Source organism: Aspergillus brasiliensis (genome assembly GCF_001889945.1).
Source record: "Aspergillus brasiliensis CBS 101740 unplaced genomic scaffold ASPBRscaffold_1, whole genome shotgun sequence".
NCBI lineage: Eukaryota > Fungi > Ascomycota > Eurotiomycetes > Eurotiales > Aspergillaceae > Aspergillus > Aspergillus brasiliensis.
This window is the reverse complement of record NW_027137442.1, coordinates 2,882,570-2,898,113: the sequence shown is the minus strand read 5'-3', so window position 1 is coordinate 2,898,113 and position 15,544 is coordinate 2,882,570. Positions and strand designations below refer to the sequence as shown.

The 15,544-nt window shown below is 50.3% G+C and overlaps 6 protein-coding genes across 6 annotated transcripts; 2 read left to right on the top strand and 4 right to left on the bottom strand.

Moving 5' to 3' along the window:
- Positions 1 to 217: 217 nt before the first annotated feature.
- On the bottom strand, positions 218 to 2,092 carry ASPBRDRAFT_167034 (uncharacterized protein; the record flags this gene model as incomplete). The annotated part of the gene is made up of 2 exons (XM_067619603.1): positions 1,776 to 2,092; positions 218 to 1,720 (listed from the first exon to the last, which is right to left on the bottom strand). Exons 1-2 carry the CDS (start codon positions 2,043 to 2,045, stop codon positions 218 to 220), a joined length of 1,773 nt encoding a protein of 590 aa, XP_067485064.1. The 5' UTR covers positions 2,046 to 2,092.
- A 767-nt stretch (positions 2,093 to 2,859) lies between these two features.
- ASPBRDRAFT_71124 (oxidoreductase, short-chain dehydrogenase/reductase family) lies at positions 2,860 to 3,993 on the top strand (the record flags this gene model as incomplete). The annotated part of the gene is made up of 4 exons (XM_067629109.1): positions 2,860 to 3,132; positions 3,235 to 3,438; positions 3,556 to 3,707; positions 3,782 to 3,993. Exons 1-4 carry the CDS (start codon positions 2,915 to 2,917, stop codon positions 3,991 to 3,993), a joined length of 786 nt encoding a protein of 261 aa, XP_067485063.1. The 5' UTR covers positions 2,860 to 2,914.
- Positions 3,994 to 4,118: 125 nt separating this feature from the next.
- ASPBRDRAFT_202715 (uncharacterized protein) lies at positions 4,119 to 7,667 on the bottom strand (the record flags this gene model as incomplete). Its single annotated transcript, XM_067621644.1, has 5 exons — positions 4,119 to 4,267; positions 4,332 to 5,004; positions 5,062 to 6,738; positions 6,850 to 7,598; positions 7,658 to 7,667. The coding sequence occupies 5 exons, from the start codon at positions 7,665 to 7,667 to the stop codon at positions 4,119 to 4,121; spliced, it is 3,258 nt and encodes a 1,085-aa protein (XP_067485062.1).
- A 1,111-nt stretch (positions 7,668 to 8,778) lies between these two features.
- Positions 8,779 to 11,670, top strand: ASPBRDRAFT_202714 (Zn(II)2Cys6 transcription factor). Its single transcript, XM_067621643.1, has 7 exons — positions 8,779 to 8,844; positions 8,894 to 8,939; positions 9,002 to 9,378; positions 9,455 to 9,992; positions 10,041 to 10,079; positions 10,156 to 10,535; positions 10,592 to 11,670. The coding sequence occupies exons 1-7, from the start codon at positions 8,798 to 8,800 to the stop codon at positions 11,172 to 11,174; spliced, it is 2,010 nt and encodes a 669-aa protein (XP_067485061.1). The 5' UTR covers positions 8,779 to 8,797; the 3' UTR covers positions 11,175 to 11,670.
- A 189-nt stretch (positions 11,671 to 11,859) lies between these two features.
- On the bottom strand, positions 11,860 to 13,176 carry ASPBRDRAFT_50648 (cystathionine beta-lyase; the record flags this gene model as incomplete). The annotated part of the gene is made up of 3 exons (XM_067626582.1): positions 11,860 to 12,791; positions 12,819 to 12,915; positions 12,979 to 13,176. The coding sequence occupies 3 exons, from the start codon at positions 13,174 to 13,176 to the stop codon at positions 11,860 to 11,862; spliced, it is 1,227 nt and encodes a 408-aa protein (XP_067485060.1).
- Positions 13,177 to 14,042: 866 nt separating this feature from the next.
- On the bottom strand, positions 14,043 to 15,208 carry ASPBRDRAFT_71123 (uncharacterized protein). The gene is made up of 3 exons (XM_067629108.1): positions 15,004 to 15,208; positions 14,669 to 14,953; positions 14,043 to 14,615 (listed from the first exon to the last, which is right to left on the bottom strand). Exons 1-3 carry the CDS (start codon positions 15,150 to 15,152, stop codon positions 14,063 to 14,065), a joined length of 987 nt encoding a protein of 328 aa, XP_067485059.1. The 5' UTR covers positions 15,153 to 15,208; the 3' UTR covers positions 14,043 to 14,062.
- Between the last annotated feature and the right edge of the window lie 336 nt (positions 15,209 to 15,544).

Here is a 15,544-nt window from a genome sequence, read left to right as displayed (position 1 = left end):
CATACCACAACGCCAGCGTGAGCTCAACAGAGCAAAAAGCAAAGCAAAGCAAGACAGAATAAACAACAAACATGAGACAGTAAGAAACAACATTTGAACAGATTAAAGAACAGACAAATGAGGAAGAAAAGAAAAAAGAGAGAAAAAAGAGAAAAAAAAAAAAGAAAAGGCAGCTCTAATCAGAGAGAGCATCATAATGAGAATGACAGAGAGAGTCTTAAAGCTCGTACCCCTTACTCATTGCCATAGCCCTCTCACCAACTCGGAATCGGGCCTCAAATCCACCCCAGAAGTTGAACGCGTTCCACTCACACGCCACCCTCACTGTATCGCCAGTCCACTTGAAGACCTCGATCTCGAGCATCTCGCCCTTGTCACTCTTGCGCGAGGTCATATACTTGGGTCCGACGATGTACCCGCGTCCGTACGCGACGCCATAACCGACATCATCCTTCTCACTTCCCTCAGGGACGGCGTTGAAGTCAATGTATCCGACCTGCTCATTGTGATCGTCGACCTGGTTCAGGCCGTTGCAGGTGCCCGCATACTGGAGGTAGACTCGCCATTTGGCGTCGTTGTTCTTGAAGCGGTGGACGGTCAGATAATCGGGCTCATCGTCATTGCCAGACTCGGGAGTAGTCTGCTTCTGAGCGCCGCCACTGCTGCTGCTTCTGGTGGTGATGGGGATACCCTTCTTGCTAAGGACCTGGCGCATCTGGTCCACTTTGTCGCAGTCCAGCGCGAGGATCATAGCTCCCTGCAATTTACCGAGGGAGAAGGTCGCCCGGGCAGCTGGGTCGTTGCGGCGTGGGGCGTTGACGTCGAGATTGAAGTCCTCGTATCCGAAGGGATCGATAGCGTTGCAGCGAATGATGTATTGGCCCTGCAGGTGGTTCAATCTCAAGGGCGGAGTGCCGGTCGAAGTTGTGCTGATGGGCATCATGCACTGTTTGAACAAGTTATGGCGATTCAACTTGGATTGCCATACCAGAGAATGAAGTGCATCGTCGACCATCTTCTCACTGACACCGGCGGCGTGGATCTTCGAGACCACGCCAGTGAGCTTGTTCGCGTGTTCGCTCCAGGTAATAAGCGTCCAAGTACCGCCTCTACCGGGAGTGGTGGCGATCAACAGCCCATTGATAGTAGCCACCGCTTTTCTGAGCTTCTCGCGAACGTCGAAGTAAAGCTGAGGCATGAGCTGCACGGGCTCCGGGGTCCTACCAGGTGCGGGGACACACATCTCGAACGGATAGTCTTTCGACAAGAAGTACTTAGTCAGAAAGCGACGGAAATCAAAGTTGGCCTCGAAGGTCGGCACATAAGCTTGGATGTGATTGTCTGCCAGACTAGCGAAGCCAGCATCCAAGCCCTTTTCGAAGGTGTCCGCCCATCCGATGACAGTGGCCGGGTGGCTAATGTGGAAGTTCAAACCGGGGATGGAGAGAGCGTTGCTGACGAACTGCTGGTTATAGACATTGTGCAAGACCAGCGCCTCTGTCTGCTTGGATTTGTCGGGCACTCCGTTCTCCTTGGTGAGGAAATACTTGGCCATGAAGAGAGAAGGATCGAAAAGAGCTTCGTCCGAGGGAGTGACCTGACGGGCGAACTTCCTGAGCCGCCACTGGGCCTTTTGCTCGTGATAGGCCTCTTGCATGGTAGTGTACATGTCGTACAAGGTTTTGTCGAGCTGAAGGACGGAGGGAGAGTCATAACTGCACTGTTCGACTTGATTAGCTTCTGCTAGAAGTCAGAGTATGGGAGGAAGGTGTTACATGTCCCTCTCTGTACTCTTTCTCCAGGAGAGTGAGAAGCTGGCCGACAGTATCAGCGGGCTCATAAGGAATACCGAAGTGCTGAAGCTGAGCAATAATCCAACGCTTCACAGGCCTTCTGCTGGGTGCAGTGACCGGATCCCTGGGAAAGAGCGTTGCCAGCGTCTGGGACGATGCTCGGGGAATGTTGGATACGGTGACTCCATAGTCATCGTAGGTGTACGGTCCGTATCTCACGAAGGCCGGACGCTTAGGGAATGCAGCGTCCATGATGATTGATGTGCCTTTACCTTTCTATCTGCCAGTGATTGATTGATGGGGAGATAGTATTTGATGGAATGAAAGAGCATGCAGTCAAGAGATGAAGGATGGTGCAGATGAGATGACCAGAGAGAATGATTTCACATTTACAAGGAAATGAAAACAAGATTGCTGAATTTGTGCGAGAAAGATAATGCCCTCATTACCTGTAGTATACCAACGCGTCTACAAGCGAGACGCGTTGTCCCTTCTGGGACATGAATATTCATTCACGCTGTTGGCACTCTGCCACGTGATGGCTGCACAGTTTTCTTACGATGGATTCGTTGTGTTGGTAGTTGTGTAAGTTTGAGCACGAACATGATTAGAGACATTCAGAGAGGCCTATAGTAGTATAGAATGTGCGGGAATGAACATTCTATATCTGAGGTCTCGGCGTAGGGTTACTTGAAGTAGAGTATACCTGAAGCTCTGGAGAGTATATACTCACAAATTAACGGAGTTGACTAGTATGTAGTGATAACATGTCACGCACAGCATTACTAACTCACAGTTATATCCACAGCGCAAATCTGTGAGCTGCAATAGTCAACTCCGCAAGTCTTCCAGCAAGAGATTCGGTCTCCGACCAGCTTGAGCTGAAGTTATCCGGAAAGCCACCGGAGCCCATCTCGGCCTTATTCGGAAGCCGACACATAAATCCGCAGAGGTCATTGCGGCTCACTAACTCGATCTACTACTCAGTCTCTTATTCTCCAGTGGAGTAACGATGAAGTCCGGACTAGTTATCTATATAAGAGCTATGACTACCCAGTTCAAGATACCCTGATCGAAACCAAACTCAACCCAACTCCAACTCAATTCAATACACTCCAAACATGTCCTTCCCATACAAGCACATCCTCGTCATCGGCGCCACGGCGGGCATCGGCCGAGCTCTCGCATCGCGCCTCGTGCAATCCGGAGCCAAAGTCACAGCCGTTGGACGACGCAAAGAGCGACTAGATGAGTTTGTGCAAGAGCATGGCGAAGACAAGACCAACGCGATACAGTTCGATATCAGTGACCTGGATAGGATTCCTGAGTTTGCTGCCGAGTAAGTACTTACTCCGCTACTGAATATACTTCAATCACAAGTTGACATCGCAATCTATCTACATGAGAAAGACTACTATACTGACTTAAGTACCTGCAATAGAATCATGACCAAAAACCCCACAATAGACAGCGTCTTCTTGAACGCCGGCACTCTACTCCCTACCGACATGACCGATCCCCAGAAATTCAACCTGCCCAATTTCTACGAGCAAATGCACCTCAACTTTACCAGTTATGTTGCTCTAACGCATGCGTTCTTGCCTTATCTTAGCAAGAGAGACGGGGTGCCTACGAGCTTGATATAGTGAGTGGAGCTGAGCCCCTTCCAATACATTCATTGATATACCACCACCACCACCAACAAAAACGTACTATGAATGATGCATTATATGGATATATACTGACCACGATAATGGTATAGCACCACATCCAACCTCGCCTTCGTCCCCGCTACCTCAATGCCCGCATACTCCGCCTCCAAGGCTGCCCTGAACACATTCATTCTCTGTCTGCGGGATCAGTTGCGGGATAGCTCGGTGAAGATTATTGAGGTGTCGCCGCCGGCGGTACAAAGTGCGTCATTCATATCCATATGAATGTATCTATATGTCTGCTAGGACTGGTTAGCTAACTGACTATCTCCGCAGCCGAGATCCATGATTTCATGGGCGAAGAGAAGGGTCGTAGTGTCGGTATGCCCTTGAAGGAGTTCACCGACCAGGCATACCAGGGACTAGTGGAAGGAAAGGACCAAGTCATTGTGGGAAGTGTTGGGCCTGAGGAGATGTTCTTCGATATTGTGAATAAGCGCCGGGCTGCGACTACAGAGTTTGCGAAGATGATAAGGGGGCAGATATAGATGGTGGACTTAGTATATATAGTAACATACTAATTAGCGAGTTTGTTAATTTTGGTGATTCATAATAATGATATCGACGACCTGATTTATCTGACCATAAAGAAGAAGTCAATATAGTATATAATCTACGCAACGACAACAAAAGAACTCATCGTCACAATCTTCTCCGCCAACACTCTCACCGGCTGCGCCCCGATAAACTCAAACGAGGACAACTCCGCGCCCATCTCGCGACTGACCCAATTCTGTACCTCCGCAGCTTTGAGCGAGTCAACTAGACCACCATTAGCCAGAGCCTGAAACAAGTATGTTTTTAATCGAGGAGAGGATCTACTCACCACCCAACGCCGAGAAAGGCAGCTCCAAATCAATGGCCTCCGCTGACGACGCCATCGCCCTGGCCAAATATTCCTGCAGTGCCTGATTCACGATGCGTACCGCCTCGTCCAGCGACTCCGCCTTCTTCAACAACGAGCTGGTCTTAACCACGCCAGCTCCTGCATCTTCATCAGCAACAACTTGGATCCGGTGATCGAACTTGCGATCGAATTGCCAGGAAGCTGCCCCGTCGGTTCGCGGTAGCGTGTCCGTCAGTCCGGCGATGACTTGTGCCGGGACTGGACTGATTTTCTGGACTATCACCCGCAGCAGAGTTTGGACTTCGTGCTGTAGGATCTCTGTGCCCTCTAGGTGTCGGTATCGTTGGCGTCGCTGCTCGGGTGTCTCAGCTACATCGCTCACTCCGCTGGCGTCTGGTACTAGGCCGACGTTTATGCTATGTCCTGCGAGATGATGCTTGCGTCGCAAGGTCATCAGAGCGTCCATGTATCCGTTGCCTGCTGCATAGTTGGCCTGGCCCATGTTTCCGGTTACACTGGCTATGGACGAGAGAGTCACGAAGAAGTCAAGCGGAGTGGAGTAGAACGTCTCGTGGAGGTTCCATGTCCCCTGAATCTTGGGCTCGGTGGATTGCCTCCACGCGTCGAAGTCCATGTGCTCAAACATGCCGTCCTGATAAGAGGATAAAGCTTAGCTGGAGGTCAATTACTGAGATGTAATCTGACTTACCTTGAGAACAGTTGCACATTGCACGATACCCCGAACGTGCCAGTGATTCTCTTCTACTCGGTTCAAGAGACATTTCACATCTTCCTGACGGGCAGCATCGCAGCGCACGATATCGACGCGCGCACCTCGATCTTGAAGCTCCTTTAGTGTAATCTGCTGCGTCTCCCGAACAGCCCCAGAACGGCTTAAGAAGACCAGATGACGGGTTCCACAGTCAACGAGCGTATTGGCTAAGGCAATCCCGAGAGTGCCCAGGCCACCGACTAGGATGTAGGTATTCTCCGCAGACAGAGGAGTAGGGTCTGGAAGAGCTGGCACAATTGGCACCTTACCCGGAGCCTGGAGGTCGACAATCACGCGGGTACCGCTGACGCGTGCATGGGCAACGGCATCTGAAATTCGGGAAACTGGATAGAATGGATAAGCTTGAACGTTGCTGAGGGCGTCTGCTCCGAGGAGATCCACTGCGCGATGGAAGTTGGCCTGTAGTTGACGGGGAGCTTCACGGAGCATTCTTGATAACCGTACAGAGCTGACAGTGCACCCACGGTCGAGGAGGATCTGAGGAAGGGCAGCCAAATTCAGCTCCTCGCTGAGATCAACAAACCGGCCGCTGTAGGCCAAGCAACGCGCCGCAAGTCGACTGACGAAACCTCCTAGGCAGCAAACGCTGAGCTCCACCCCTTTGCCCTCGGTCAGACGCTTGACCGTTGTGTCAAGGTCTCTGTGAATGGGAATTATTCTCTCCTTCATCCCAGTGTATTTGGAGCTCATTTCATTGACCCCATTCTCGTCGTCGACCGCCACGTACACCTGCATACCCGCAGCCAGAGCACAGTCAACCGTGGCTCGCAAGGTCTGGCTAATTGAGCCAACAATGAGAACAGAAGAAACAGAAGCCCCGGAGCTGCCGAAGAGGCTGGTATAGGCAGCTGCTAATGCCACTGGCATGGATACCGATTTTGCCTGATCCTGACGTAAGGGCGAATTCCAGACAGCACTTGCTGGGAGGCGAACATGCGTGGCTAAAGCACTGGACCATGCATCACTGGGGATGACACACAAGACTTCGTCTCCCACTCGAAATGTTGAGCCGATAGATGTCCCAACATGGCGGACGGTTCCGAGTGCTTCTATGGCCGCTATACGTGCCTCAGGGGAGAGGCCGCCCTTACTGGTGGGTTCAGAGATGGACACCTTATGTAGCTGCACCTCTACCAAATCATCGGTTAAAGCTGTATCCAATCGGTCATCCAGCTCCCACCAGGCGTCATTTATATCCTGCGACTTATTGCAGAGGTGCAGCGGTCTTGAGTCCTGCGCGAGCTTTCCCAGCGCAGGGCGCGGCCCATGTAAGAGCGCATCCATGCTTTTTTCTAACGGACCAGCCGCAACGGCTCGGGGGACAAGCAGGCGATTGTCTTGCACATAGAATTCCCAGTCATGCGGCCGTGACCGGGGCTGCAATGTTAGCTGCAACACGTGTGCGATGCTGCGTGCAAGACTGTGAGGGTCTTTATCATTTTCGGAGACAAGTAGTTGAGGCAGCGCAATGTGGGGATATTCATGGCGTACGGTCCGCAAAAGACCAGTCGTAGCCCCGAAGCCTGCATAGCCGGATGCCTCGTGCCCTGGGCACTGGGACACCCAGAGGAGACACTTCGCCTCCAATAGGGACTGAAAGCGTGAAATTTAGTCTGGCGTCCATTTCGCTATCCACAGATTATGCAGCTCGAAGAGTGAGATGATTGTTTTATCTTTCAGCTCTGAAGCTTGATCAATGTCCACTAGCTCGATCTTAGACCCGAGTTTGCCAATGAAGCCATCCAGCTCATGCAAGAGAGGATCAATAGACCTAGCCGCTGCGCTGCTCAGGATGTAGACAGTGGGATCCAACTTGACCGGAGCAAGTTGACGACGGATAAGAACATAGCCAGAATGCTCAATGGAGCCCTGTAATTCCCAATCGGCATGGTCCAGCACATGGCGAACGGCCGCATCGTGCGTTTCAGCGGTTGCTCGAGCGGCAACCCAAGAATCCGGCCGAGCAATGGATAGGAAGGAGTCGAGCAGGGCTGCTGCATCAGCGCCACTCCAGAAATCCGGGTGATCGACAATGATAGCATCATAGACGCTTTCTCCCAGCAAGTTTGTACCTATGTCCTGCAGTGAGGCCACTGGCAGAATCTGACACCCATCCAGGGATTCTTGAATGGCCTTAGCCTGGTTAGTTGATCCATCAGTGTCAGGGTTGGACAACACAATGGTAAGCTGCTGTAGTCGAGGTCGACGGCTGCGTTTCGGCGTATATCCTTCAAGAGCTTCAAGCACCAGATCCGAGTTCTTGGTGGTCAGCGCAAGGACACGAGCATCTCCATGAGTGTGGCATATCCTGTCCACCCAGATCTGCAGTCCACGAGTGGGAAGGACTTCTGGACCAGATGAAGAATCCACGGGTTCAGCCCAATGAAGCGTTGAGAACCGGCTTTGCTGGACCTCCTCTTCAGTCGAGCTGCCGGACTGCGTAGGCACGCGACCTAACACCGGGTCGAATTATGCAGAGGTCTACCATATCACGAACCCACACATTAGCCACTGGGAGCCATTGGCACAAACTATAAGCCAAGCCTGTTCCTGCAAGATTATTCCGCTCAAGGAATGGGTGCAGAACCTCAAGAACCGATTATCTGACCCGAGAATGGACGAGTGGGGTTTGCGGGAAATTCCTGCGGCAACACTCCTTGGTTTCTTCTCATCAGTGGCCGATTGTGAGGGTTGGGTACGTCCTCCTGCGGACACCACTAACGCTCAGAAGCGTAGTGCAGCTTTGCGTGCCTTGGGCCCGGTGGATGTGTCGATGATGGAAGTGTGGTTGCGACAGTGGAGCGACTGGATACCTGAGCTGCGAGTTTAGCATTATGCTGTGGCTATACTACTCTCACCGGGTCAGATCCCGAATGCAATATGTCATAAAGATCGAATCATTAGTAATGGAATAGAGACGGCGCGTCAAGTCCAAGAGGCATGTTGCAACGAAAACCTGAATGGTACCTGTAGCCATTAGAGAGATTTCTCTTTTGGTCTACTTGGTAACTGACTCAACAAGATATAAGCGAGTGAGGAGGGTGAGGCGTAGGACGAGCGTCCTAAAAGGCAACAGGTCAGGTGATGTATTTACTTGCACTTTCAAGTCCGCACGTCGGAATGAGTGAGAAAATTAAAATTAGGACAGCAGTGATACGCGATTATACTTTCCCCGATTAAAGCCTAGTAGTGTGTTATATGTCCCCAATGCTGCCCAGTTTGACCTCCCTCGGACTTCTTTTAGGGGGTTTAATTTTCTAGAAGTTGACAAGAAGTCAAGGTAGATTAAAGATTTTGTTACTGAAATTTCTGTTGTTCTAGATACCTCTGTTTTTGGCTGATTTGCTTCATGGCATATTACGCATAGCATGGCGAGGTTACTGATAGACAGGATTTATCGTTTGTCAAGGATTAATTTTTATGCTCAGTTGAATTAAAGAGACACCGTATCTTCAAAGATTTGAGTAGATATCCATTTACCATGATTAATGCATTGTACGATGGCCTGTAATGCTGCAATAGAAAGTGACGAACCGTAATACCATTACAACGCCGGGAAGAGTGGAACCCGATCCAGCATTCCCTACGTTCAATAGTTGGGAAATGCATCCAACTTCACCCTTCTCGTCTCATCGCCTATATTGCCATCACTATGTGCCCCGTCCAGAAAGCTCCAAGCAGAGCAGCGTGTCTGGCATGGTGAGGAATTGTTGTTCAATATCTTTATCCTTACTAACCCCTTTGCTAGTCGTGCCCGCAAGATCAGGTGCGACGGACACCATCCTTGTAGCAGAGTAAGACTGCCTCTCTTGATGTCCCCGGATATACTACGCCCGTGATAGTTACCATGCAACAGTGCTGCCACAAAGGCCTGAGCTGTGTCTACTGTCCAAGCCGTCGCGGTGGATTTCGGAATCGCGCAGTGTCCTCCATGCACCGGACTATCGTGCCGCATCATTCGCCCCAGGGTCCTGATTTATTTCCTACGGCGGCTCAGCAGAATTTGTCAGGCTCTGCTGAAAGACAGCCTATTTCCGCCGATTTGGTGGAGGATTATAATCTATTAAACATCCTTAACCTGCTTGGTCCCTTCAGTGGAATTCGGAATCTGGATTTGGGCTCGTCGGAGGTACCGAATCAGGTCACGGTACCAAGCGTCGACAGTAATGCCTATGGTCCAATAGAGGCCGTGCAGACTTCTTATTTGCGTACATATGCGTCTGAGGAAGATATGTAAGTATCAAACATGGCGAATTGGCGATGATGCCGGCCAGGGCACTGATGTTTCGGGTGACTGACTCTCGCGCAGATCTAGCGCCTACTACATACATATCCACCCTTTTCTTTCGATCCTTCAGCCTCCTCTATCGGATCAAATCACTGACCGGCCAGTAGCGGTGGAAATGCCCAACCTAGGCCCTGACAATATGGACAGGTCCTCACTGCCCCACTGGCCTGCCTCTGCACTCACACTGGCAATTTCCGCTATCTTGGCACTATTACCACTCGCGCAGGACACGAATCCTTTCAGCGAGTCTAGTATCCACTCAAGACGCTCGTACGCTCACTTATTTGCAGAAGCAGCATTCAGCGAAGTCGAGAAGGAGATGGATAATATATTCCGGATATCCTCGCATACCAGCGACGGCATATCTTCCAGCGATCTCTCCCGGTTGTCTCCGGTCCTGGCTCTTGTACTGCTGAGTCTTTACGAGTACTGCCAGAGAGGAAATGTGTCTCGAATGCGGAGTCGCGCCAATCAAGCTGTCACTGCTGCTATGGATCTTGGCTTGCATAGTTTAGGTCCTTCAGCGACGGAGGCACAGCGCCGGGCATGGTGGAGTGTTGTGAGTTCTTTCACATGATATAGTGGTAAGGCTCTGACAGGCTTTTAGATGGTTGTGCTATATTTATCGTCCGTTGACCAACAAGTGGTGGGTGTCCTCTTACTAAAAGCCTTTTCTGTCCTGCCTCTTTGTACTAGCCTTGGTTATAACTGAATGCTTCTAGTCGCCCGTCATTACACTTGATGATCCTAGAATAACGACCCCGTATCCTTCCTTTCGTGTTACTTCAGATGTTTGTATATTCCCAAGGATGGATCACATGCTCGTTCACAACTGTATTTCTAACCCCTCTCAGCCATGGCCCTTGCTCCTCCACGCTGAAAAGGCAATCATATCTGTCTGGGGGACCATGAACGACCGCGAGACCAATCCATCATTGACTGCAGTGCCATCCAACCTATCTGAGAAGATTTTGCAGCTGGACTCAGAGATATGCAGTGTGATGAGACAGTTAGATTGCTCGCCACAGGTAGGACCCAGGACAGGGCCAGACGCGCATGCGACACGGACCATGTGGACGATTGCCCGAATTTTAATCCATATGTAAGAAGATGTCATACTGTTCGTCCCAGTTAGTCCTCGCTGATTGTTACATCTAGGGCCCGCGTGAGACTGCATCGATATCGCGCATTCATGGATATTCCCTTGTTCCTGGACAAGCATTGCGATATCGCTGCCATCCAGGACAACAGAGAGTTAGCCCAGTTCCGTCTCCAACCGAGTTTCGAATCAGCATTCCCGTTCGCTGAACAGCAGTCGTCTCTAATATGTCTCAAGTCAGCACTTGCCCTAGCGCGCGCTTTTGAGAGTTTAGCCTCCCCGGGTTCGAAATATCCTATTGGCAGCGTGCTGGCGACGCAAGCTACAAACTCCCCTGCAACAACTCATATAGTGCCATATTTTGCTTGCGGAGCTATGCAGGGCTCTTACGTGTTACTCATGATCCACTATCAACTTGACGCAGCGCTGCTCTCAAACCAAGTATCATCTTATCGCCACCTTCTGCACCGACCTGAACCTACTTCCGAGGTTCAAGATGCTGAGAGGTTGTTGCGCGAGCTGCGACAGGGAGTCGAGTCGATACTTGGGTCGATGACATCGGCTAATATGTTCGAAGGGGTAAGCGGTATGAGGCAGGAGATTCAGGCCGTATATCATGCTGCCTTTTTGGAGAATACTTGACGGGACAATTGCCGCGATGAAGAATGTTGGGTAGCTGTCGCCGAGTGTTGGCCCGCGCTGTAATACCGGCATTGTATCAAAACCCGCGGTGGGTCCGCACAATATGTGGTTAAGATACGGGCTGTCTTACCAGAGACTGACAGCAGGTTATGATCTTTGTGTTTTGCTTTACCCTGCGCAGAGCTGCAAACCAGGCTTAAAAATTGCCAGGGACGCATATTCGTGAAGCCGATGAACGAAACAAGATGACCTTATCTACCAAACATTGGCAATTACCATATTTTGCGCCAATGCTCGGAACGATACAGCGAATGGTCAACCCTGCGGGCCTTTGTACTGTTGTTGCGCATGGCTTTTGTCAGGAGACCTTGCTCTTCCAAGAAGACGCGAAAGGGGAAATGACAACATGGGGAAGTAAAACGTGTATACATTGTTTGATTGTGGCAGTACTGTATGTTGGAACAAAAACCGAGCAATACCAATAGCCAACAGAGAGATTTCTTTTATGATCTACTTGGTAAATGTCTCAACATTGTAGACTGATGTGGTGGTAGAATCGTGCATATGAGATTCTTGTCATCATAACAAGCCCTTGACCTTTCGTAGCAGAAAAACGTCAATGATCCTGATGAGAATGATAACCACACCTTACATCCAAAGAAATAGAAGGAAGACTTCTCAAATATCACAGCAAAGCCTGACAAGCCTGCATAAAATCGGTCTTCAAATCCTCCACATCCTCCAACCCACAACTAACCCTCAACAGCCTCCTATCACAAGTGCTATCACTCATAGCCCTCCACTCAATCAAGCTCTCCACATCCCCAAGACTAGTAGCATGCTGAAACACCAACATCTTCCCCGGTAATCGTCTCGCCAACTCCTCACTCTTCAGCCAAATCGCAAACACCGCCCCAAACCCACCACTCATCTGTCTCCTCAACCACCCATTCCCATCATCCTCCTGCAATGAAGCATGCTTCACCCTCTCAACAACCCTCCCCACCACCGACCCCATCTCCCCCATCTCAATCTCCCCAACCAACCAACGCACCAACTCCCTCGCCGTCGCCGACTGCCGCTTAACCCTAATATCCAACGTCCTCAAAGACCTCAACCCCAACCACCCCTCCAAATTCCCCATCACAGCCCCCAACACCAACCTCTCCCTAGCCATCTTCTCCATCCACCCCTCCTTCACCCGGTTCTCCCTTACCACCACAACCCCACACATCATATCCGAATGACCCCCGATATACTTCGTCCCACTATGCATGACAACATCGGCCCCGAACAGCAACGGATCCTGCAACGGAGGGGGCGCCAACGTCGCATCAACCGTCAAATAAGCGCCCTTAGACCGCGCAATCTCACTATAATACGCCAGATTCCTCGCTTCGCCCGTAGGATTCACCGGTGTTTCAATGTGAATGATATCTTTTTCGCCCAGGAGATGGAGTTCGTCCAGCGTATGTTTTCGCAGGCCGGTGAGTTTGCTCATTATGTCAATGATGGCATGGATGCCGTGGTATCCTTCTTCTCCGATGAAGATGCGTGTGGGGTTCAGATGAACCATGATGGCGTGGAAGGCTGCGAGGCCTGTGGAGTAGGTTAGGACTCCGCTGCTGCTGCTGCTGCTGCTGCTGCTGCTGTTGAAGAGTTGGGATAGGACAGTTTCGAAGCGTGAGGTGTTGGGAGTGGAGTAGCGGGCGTAGATGTGCGAGTCTTGAGGGGCATAAGGCTTTGTGCGGTTTATGTTAGCAGGTTTTGTGGGGGGGGTAAGGATGGTGAAGGAAAAAGGTACATCGGTGTTGTCATTTGGGATTAAAGACTCTGAGTCCCGCGTGTAGCGATATGTTACGGCGACATGCATAGCTGGGGCGATGGCGCGGTGAGGGGTGAAGGTATCGTCGGCATGGATGGCTTTGGTGGTGGTTGCCATTGTTGGGAGGGCTGAGGAGAGGGTTGTTGCGTGCGTGTTTGGAGTAATATTAGATGCCATGGCTGGCTGGACGATGATTGTGTACTGTAGTGAATTGGTCAGATAAATGGGTATGTAGGTAAATTATCAAGAAGCTTCATTAGATGTAATAGATTGAGAATTCTATCGATGCAGTGCCTATCTATATATACTACGTTGAAAGTGAGATGCGGCGTTTGAGATCCACTATCAAATGCCGTTAAGGGACTATCTGTATTCTTCCTTTCGGCGACCTTTAATTCAGTGTACGCTACATAGTATGTAAAGTCTGCTTATGGAGGTATCAGCCAATTCCATCCATTGACTGAAATTCAGTTGTAAAAGCCTTTAGCCGAACGACAATAAGGAGTAAAGAAATGATGGATACTGGGATACTGTTCGTCTGGGGCGGTGATTGAAGTGGGTCTATCACCGCGCCGGTATCTCTCAAGAAAATAATCTACCAATCAGAATGAACCGAGTTGCGGCGAATGCATGCTGTATTGTACCTCATGTATTGCCTGTACGGTAGGGTATGTCATGGTATGTATCATAATTCGAGTGACTGGCCATAGTAGCTGGGAATCGCTGGAAGCAGAGATAAAGTAAGAAGCGTGAAAAGGACAGATTTCACACTCCTACTCAAGGGGGCGTTTTCTGTATGGCCGTGGCTTGGTCCAATGGTCTTATGTCGTTAGACCAGTCGATTGGAAGGGATTTATTTATATCTTCACCGGTGCATACTCTAGCCTACCGTACACAGGATACCATTATCATCCGCACTCTAATTATACTACTAGATAACCCTTATCTCTAACATTGGTGACAGCAAATTACACAGAGCCCTTAGAGAGAATATCCATCAGTTGCTGTGCATGCTCTTGCGCCTTTCTAGCAGCGACGAACTTGCCAGAGTGGTCAAACTCGCCTAGACCAACCCAGCCATTACTGCAAGAGTAATGGAAACAGCAAGAACTGCTCTTCTCTTAGATATACTGCTTGCTGTGCTGGTATACCCAACATTCAAGGTGTTATTCTGAAATCCCACAGTGCGCAGCCAAGTCGGCGTAGCGGTGTTGTTGGCCAGGATATCTGAATGATAGGCATCCAGGACACCCACGAAGTTGAGTCGCATCTTGCCTACTGCGAGCACCCCAGTGCTAAGAGTCTCTGTACCTTCCTTGACTGCCTCATAGCCGATGAAATAGCCATCTAAGGAGAGATTGGCAGTTTTGTCATCGAATTGAAGATCAAGAACCGCATCAGGCAGGTAATATCCAGTTCCATTAATATCCCAGGGTACGGGGTAGAAGGTCCACTCGGCAATGTCACTCCCGTTGCAACTGGTCCAGTTGGAGGCAAAGCCTCCCTGCCCGTCGTACTCGGTGAGGGTACTGGATAAACTGTATGGTGGGCCTTGGGTTGCGTTGAGTGTCCAGTTGAAGTTGTTATCCACCTTGCCATCCACCATGTATGTGGGCCTAATAGTTGTTGGCCGAGATTCCTCCGAGTTCTGCGTTGCGAGAACACTTACTTGGATGAGAATAAAGCGAACTCTAGCGCGGAGTAAAGTTGTAATGTCTCGTCCGAGTACTCTGGATAAGGTAATGTGGAGAAATTGAAGTTGTGAGGCCGCAAGGTGAAGAAAGCATTCACTGGGTCATAGCCAGCATTGTAAGTGCTGGGCTCTGTAAGAGCCAGCACGGTCTCATACTGTTTGGTAACCGTGATGTTGGCGAGATTGGGGCATAGGGAACTATAAGTGGAAGCCAGCCCGGTATAGGGGGACAATTCCACATCTGTTGTACCGTTATAGTACCTGCTCAGTTAGTATCGATGTAATCACTTAAGTGCTGCCTGATAGCTTACGATCCAACCCAGTAGTAGAGGTTGTTCACGGTCACATTGTTGGGTCGAAAGTTGATGGATGGGTTATAGTCCGGGTCGTCCTTGGCCGCAACTCTGGCCACGAAGGCCAGGCTGCACAGGACAGCTTCTATAGTCCCAGGTCCGCGCATTTGGCTTCCACAGTATTGGATTTAAATTATAACTTTCGTGGCCAGGTGATTGTAAAGACATTATATCATCCCTGAAGATGAGGAGATGGTTGAGCGGTTCCTGCGGCGCCATATTCTCCGATAACCGCCGCCGGACCACCGAAGGGCACAGTCAGGAACGAATTAGTGTGCCTATAGTGGCTTTCTATAAAATCTAGTCCGGGTAGCTTCATAGCACAGAAATGGTCGAACTTTGCATTTTAGTGCCGGCGGCGATCTGTTGGCCAAGCTTTTCCTTTTTGAAGCTTGGCCCCTATGAGGCCTGCCTTTGCTCGGCCAAACAACGAGCATAAACCGTCTAATTCATAGCAAAAGCATTCCAGACACCCGTCATGGTTCCCTACACAAGAAGA